Source organism: Salmo salar, chromosome 02 (assembly GCF_965601325.2).
Source record: "Salmo salar chromosome 02, fSalSal1, whole genome shotgun sequence".
Lineage (NCBI taxonomy): Eukaryota > Metazoa > Chordata > Actinopteri > Salmoniformes > Salmonidae > Salmo > Salmo salar.
Genome location: NC_138292.1, coordinates 73,099,839 through 73,107,500, shown reverse-complemented (window position 1 = coordinate 73,107,500; position 7,662 = coordinate 73,099,839). Strand labels below are relative to the sequence as shown.

General features: G+C 41.2%; 2 protein-coding genes across 3 annotated transcripts in view; both read right to left on the bottom strand.

The window, feature by feature from the left end:
• Positions 1 to 7,662, bottom strand: part of LOC106593098 (transmembrane channel-like protein 6) — a 59,610-nt gene that overhangs the window by 9,182 nt on the left and 42,766 nt on the right.
• LOC145862455 (uncharacterized) lies at positions 2,053 to 6,246 on the bottom strand. 2 transcript variants are annotated; one of them, XM_082966737.1, is made up of 2 exons: positions 4,425 to 6,246; positions 2,053 to 4,388 (listed from the first exon to the last, which is right to left on the bottom strand). In XM_082966737.1, the coding sequence occupies exons 1-2, from the start codon at positions 5,568 to 5,570 to the stop codon at positions 2,979 to 2,981; spliced, it is 2,556 nt and encodes an 851-aa protein (XP_082822863.1). In that variant the 5' UTR covers positions 5,571 to 6,246; the 3' UTR covers positions 2,053 to 2,978. The 2 variants fall into 2 exon arrangements, with proteins under 2 accessions (XP_082822863.1, XP_082822866.1); XM_082966740.1 differs by having other exon boundaries at positions 2,053 to 4,424; positions 5,202 to 6,246.

Sequence of the window (7,662 nt, the reverse complement as noted above, 5' to 3'; positions counted from 1 at the left end):
CACAATACAGACATGATACAACATCACTACAACCTCCACAATACAGACATGATACAACATCACTACAACCTCCACAACACAGACATGATACAACATCACTACAACCTCCACAACACAGACATGATACAACATCACTACAACCTCCACAACACAGACATGATACAACATCACTACAACCTCCACAATACAGACATGATACAACATCACTACAACCTCCACAATACAGACATGATACAACATCACCCAAACCTCCACAATACAGACATGATACAACATCACTACAACCTCCACAATACAGACGTGATACAACATCACTACAACCTCCACAACACAGACGTGATACAACATCACTACAACCTCCACAATACAGACATGATACAACATCACTACAACACAGACATGATACAACATCACTACAACCTCCACAATACAGACATGATACAACCTCCACAACACAGACATGATACAACATCACTACAACCTCCACAACACAAACATGATACAACATCACTACAACCTCCACAACACAGACATGATACAACATCACTACAACCTCCACAACACAGAAATGATACAACATCACTACAACCTCCACAACACAGACATGATACAACATCACTACAACCTCCACAATACAGACATGATACAACATCACCCCAACCTCCACAATACAGACATGAAACAACATCACCACAACCTCCACAATACAGACATGATACAGCATCACTACAACCTCCACAATACAGACATGATACAACATCATCCCAACCTCCACAACACGATACAACATCACTACAACCTCCACAATAAAGACATGATACAACATCACCACAACCTCCACAACACAGACATGATACAACATCACTACAACCTCCACAATACAGACATGATACAACATCACTACAACCTCCACAACACAGACATGATACAACATCACTACAACCTCCACAATACAGACAACATCACCCCAACCTCCACAATACAGACATGATACAACATCACTAAAACCTCCACAACACAGACATGATACAACATCACTACAACACAGACATGATACAACATCACTACAACCTCCACAACACAGATATGATACAACATCACAGACATGATACAACATCACTACAACCTCCACAACACAATACAACATCACCACAATACAGACATGATGCAACATCACCACAACCTCCACAACACAGACATGATACAACATCACTACAACCTCCACAACACAGACATGATACAACATCACCCCAACCTCCACAATACAGACATGATACAACATCACCACAACCTCCACAACACAGACATGATACATCACCCCAACCTCCACAATACAGACATGATACAACGTCACTACAACCTCCACAACACAGACATGATACAACATCACTACAACCTCCACAACACAGACATGATACAACATAACTACAACCTCCACAACACAGACATGATACAACATCACTACAACCTCCACAACACAGACATGATACAACATCACCCCAACCTCCACAACACAGACATGATACAACATCACCACAACCTCCACAACACAGACATGATACAACATCACTACAACCTCCACAATACAGACATGATACAACATCATCCCAACCTCCACAACACGATACAACATCACTACAACCTCCACAATAAAGACATGATACAACATCACCACAACCTCCACAACACAGACATGATAAAACATCACTACAACCTCCACAATACAGACATGATACAACATCACTACAACCTCCACAATACAGACATGATACAACATCACCACAACCTCCACAACACAGACATGATACAACATCACCACAACCTCCACAACACAGACATGATACAACATCACCACAACCTCCACAACACAGACATGATACAACATCACTACAACCTCCACAACACAGACATGATACAACATCACTACAACCTCCACAATACAGACATGATACAACATCACTACAACCTCCACAACACAGACATGATACAACATCACTACAACCTCCACAATACAGACATGATACAACATCACTACAACCTCCACAATACAGACAACATCACCCCAACCTCCACAATACAGACATGATACAACATCACTACAACCTCCACAACACAGACATGATACAACATCACCACAACCTCCACAACACAGACATGATACAACATCACTACAACACAGACATGATACAACATCACTACAACCTCCACAATACAGACATGATACAACATCACTACAACCTCCACAACACAGACATGATACAACATCACTACAACCTCCACAACACAAACATGATACAACATCACTACAACCTCCACAACACAGACATGATACAACATCACTACAACCTCCACAACACAGACATGATACAACATCACTACAACCTCCACAATACAGACATGATACAACATCACTACAACCTCCACAACACAGACATGATACAACATCACTACAACCTCCACAACACAGACATGATACAACATCACTACAACCTCCACAACACAGACATGATACAACATCACTACAACCTCCACAACACAGACATGATACAACATAACTACAACCTCCACAATACAGACATGATACAACATCACTACAACCTCCACAATACAGACATGATACAACATCACTACAACCTCCACAACACAGACATGATACAACATCACTACAACCTCCACAACACAGACATGATACAACATCACTACAACCTCCACAACACAGACATGATACAACATCACTACAACCTCCACAATACAGACATGATACAACATCACTACAACCTCCACAATACAGACATGATACAACATCACCCCAACCTCCACAATACAGACATGATACAACATCACTACAACCTCCACAATACAGACATGATACAACATCACTACAACCTCCACAACACAGACGTGATACAACATCACTACAACCTCCACAATACAGACATGATACAACATCACTACAACACAGACATGATACAACATCACTACAACCTCCACAATACAGACATGATACAACCTCCACAACACAGACATGATACAACATCACTACAACCTCCACAACACAAACATGATACAACATCACTACAACCTCCACAACACAGACATGATACAACATCACTACAACCTCCACAACACAGACATGATACAACATCACTACAACCTCCACAACACAGACATGATACAACATCACTACAACCTCCACAATACAGACATGATACAACATCACCCCAACCTCCACAATACAGACATGAAACAACATCACCACAACCTCCACAATACAGACATGATACAGCATCACTACAACCTCCACAATACAGACATGATACAACATCACTACAACCTCCACAACACAGACATGATACAACATCACTACAACCTCCACAACACAAACATGATACAACATCACTACAACCTCCACAACACAGACATGATACAACATCACTACAACCTCCACAACACAGACATGATACAACATAACTACAACCTCCACAATACAGACATGATACAACATCACTACAACCTCCACAATACAGACATGATACAACATCACTACAACCTCCACAACACAGACATGATACAACATCACTACAACCTCCACAACACAGACATGATACAACATCACTACAACCTCCACAACACAGACATGATACAACATCACTACAACCTCCACAATACAGACATGATACAACATCACTACAACCTCCACAATACAGACATGATACAACATCACCCAAACCTCCACAATACAGACATGATACAACATCACTACAACCTCCACAATACAGACGTGATACAACATCACTACAACCTCCACAACACAGACGTGATACAACATCACTACAACCTCCACAATACAGACGTGATACAACATCACTACAACACAGACATGATACAACATCACTACAACCTCCACAATACAGACATGATACAACCTCCACAACACAGACATGATACAACATCACTACAACCTCCACAACACAAACATGATACAACATCACTACAACCTCCACAACACAGACATGATACAACATCACTACAACCTCCACAACACAGAAATGATACAACATCACTACAACCTCCACAACACAGACATGATACAACATCACTACAACCTCCACAATACAGACATGATACAACATCACCCCAACCTCCACAATACAGACATGAAACAACATCACCACAACCTCCACAATACAGACATGATACAGCATCACTACAACCTCCACAATACAGACATGATACAACATCATCCCAACCTCCACAACACGATACAACATCACTACAACCTCCACAATAAAGACATGATACAACATCACCACAACCTCCACAACACAGACATGATACAACATCACTACAACCTCCACAATACAGACATGATACAACATCACTACAACCTCCACAACACAGACATGATACAACATCACTACAACCTCCACAATACAGACAACATCACCCCAACCTCCACAATACAGACATGATACAACATCACTAAAACCTCCACAACACAGACATGATACAACATCACTACAACACAGACATGATACAACATCACTACAACCTCCACAACACAGATATGATACAACATCACAGACATGATACAACATAACTACAACCTCCACAACACAATACAACATCACCACAATACAGACATGATGCAACATCACCACAACCTCCACAACACAGACATGATACAACATCACTACAACCTCCACAACACAGACATGATACAACATCACCCCAATCTCCACAATACAGACATGATTCAACATCACCACAACCTCCACAACACAGACATGATACATCACCCCAACCTCCACAATACAGACATGATACAACGTCACTACAACCTCCACAACACAGACATGATACAACATCACTACAACCTCCACAACACAGACATGATACAACATAACTACAACCTCCACAACACAGACATGATACAACATCACTACAACCTCCACAACACAGACATGATACAACATCACCCCAACCTCCACAACACAGACATGATACAACATCACTACAACCTCCACAACACAGACATGATACAACATCACCCCAACCTCCACAATACAGACATGATACAACATCACCCCAACCTCCACAATACAGACATGATACAACATCACCACAACCTCCACAACACAGACATGATACAACATCACCCCAACCTCCACAACACAGACATGATACAACATCACTACAACCTCCACAATACAGACATGATACAACATCACTACAACCTCCACAATACAGACATGATACAACATCACTACAACCTCCACAACACAGACATGATACAACATCACTACAACACAGACATGATACAACATCACTACAACCTCCACAACACAGATATGATACAACATCACTACAACACAGACGTGATACAACATCACTACAACCTCCACAATAAAGACATGATACAACATCACTACAACCTCCACAACACAGACATGATACAACATCACTACAACCTCCACAACACAAACATGATACAACATCACTACAACCTCCACAACACAGACATGATACAACATCACTACAACCTCCACAACACAGACATGATACAACATAACTACAACCTCCACAATACAGACATGATACAACGTCACTACAACCTCCACAACACAGACATGTTACAACATCACTACAACCTCCACAACACAGACATGATACAACATCACCACAACCTCCACAACACAGACATGATACAACATCACTACAACCTCCACAATACAGACATGATACAACATCACTACAACCTCCACAATACAGACATGATACAACATCACTACAACCTCCACAACACAGACATGATACAACATCACCCCAACCTCCACAATACAGACATGATACAACATCACTACAACCTCCACAACACAGACATGATACAACATCACTACAACACAGACATGATACAACATCACTACAACCTCCACAACACAGACATGATACAACATCACCACAACCTCCACAACACAGACATGATACAACATCACCCCAACCTCCACAATACAGACATGATACAACATCACTACAACCTCCACAACACAGACATGATACAACATCACCACAACCTCCACAACACAGACATGATACAACATCACCACAACCTCCACAACACAGACATGATACAACATCACCACAACCACCACAATACAGACATGATACAACATCACTACAACCTCCACAATACAGACATGATACAACATCATCCCAACCTCCACAACACGATACAACATCACTACAACCTCCACGAATAAAGACATGATACAACATCACCACAACCTCCACAACAAAGACATGATAAAACATCACTACAACCTCCACAATACAGACATGATACAACATCACTACAACCTCCACAACACAGACATGATACAACATCACCCCAACCTCCACAACACAGACATGATAAAACATCACTACAACCTCCACAATACAGATATGATACAACATCACCACAACCTCCACAACACAGACATGATACAACATCACTACAACCTCCACAACACAGACATGATACAACATCACTACAACCTCCACAACACAGACATGATACAACATCACTACAACCTCCACAACACAGACATGATACAACATCACTACAACCTCCACAATACAGACATGATACAACATCACTACAACCTCCACAATACAGACATGATACAACATCACCCAAACCTCCACAATACAGACATGATACAACATCACTACAACCTCCACAATACAGACGTGATACAACATCACTACAACCTCCACAACACAGACGTGATACAACATCACTACAACCTCCACAATACAGACGTGATACAACATCACTACAACACAGACATGATACAACATCACTACAACCTCCACAATACAGACATGATACAACCTCCACAACACAGACATGATACAACATCACTACAACCTCCACAACACAGACATGATACAACATAACTACAACCTCCACAACACAGACATGATACAACATCACTACAACCTCCACAACACAGACATGATACAACATCACCCCAACCTCCACAACACAGACATGATACAACATCACTACAACCTCCACAACACAGACATGATACAACATCACCCCAACCTCCACAATACAGACATGATACAACATCACCCCAACCTCCACAATACAGACATGATACAACATCACCACAACCTCCACAACACAGACATGATACAACATCACCCCAACCTCCACAACACAGACATGATACAACATCACTACAACCTCCACAATACAGACATGATACAACATCACTACAACCTCCACAATACAGACATGATACAACATCACTACAACCTCCACAACACAGACATGATACAACATCACTACAACACAGACATGATACAACATCACTACAACCTCCACAACACAGATATGATACAACATCACTACAACACAGACGTGATACAACATCACTACAACCTCCACAATAAAGACATGATACAACATCACTACAACCTCCACAACACAGACATGATACAACATCACTACAACCTCCACAACACAAACATGATACAACATCACTACAACCTCCACAACACAGACATGATACAACATCACTACAACCTCCACAACACAGACATGATACAACATAACTACAACCTCCACAATACAGACATGATACAACATCACTACAACCTCCACAATAC

Excerpts from the sequence above, each read along its gene's own strand:
- LOC145862455 (XM_082966737.1), bottom strand. The coding sequence starts at position 5,570 with ATGTTGTATCATGTCTGTGTTGTGGAGGTTGTAGTGATGTTGTATCAT. Across the intron at positions 4,389-4,424 it reads ATGTTGTCTGTATTGTGGAG|GTTGTAGTGATGTTGTATCA; the intron begins GTTGTAGTGATG and ends TGTGTTGTGGAG.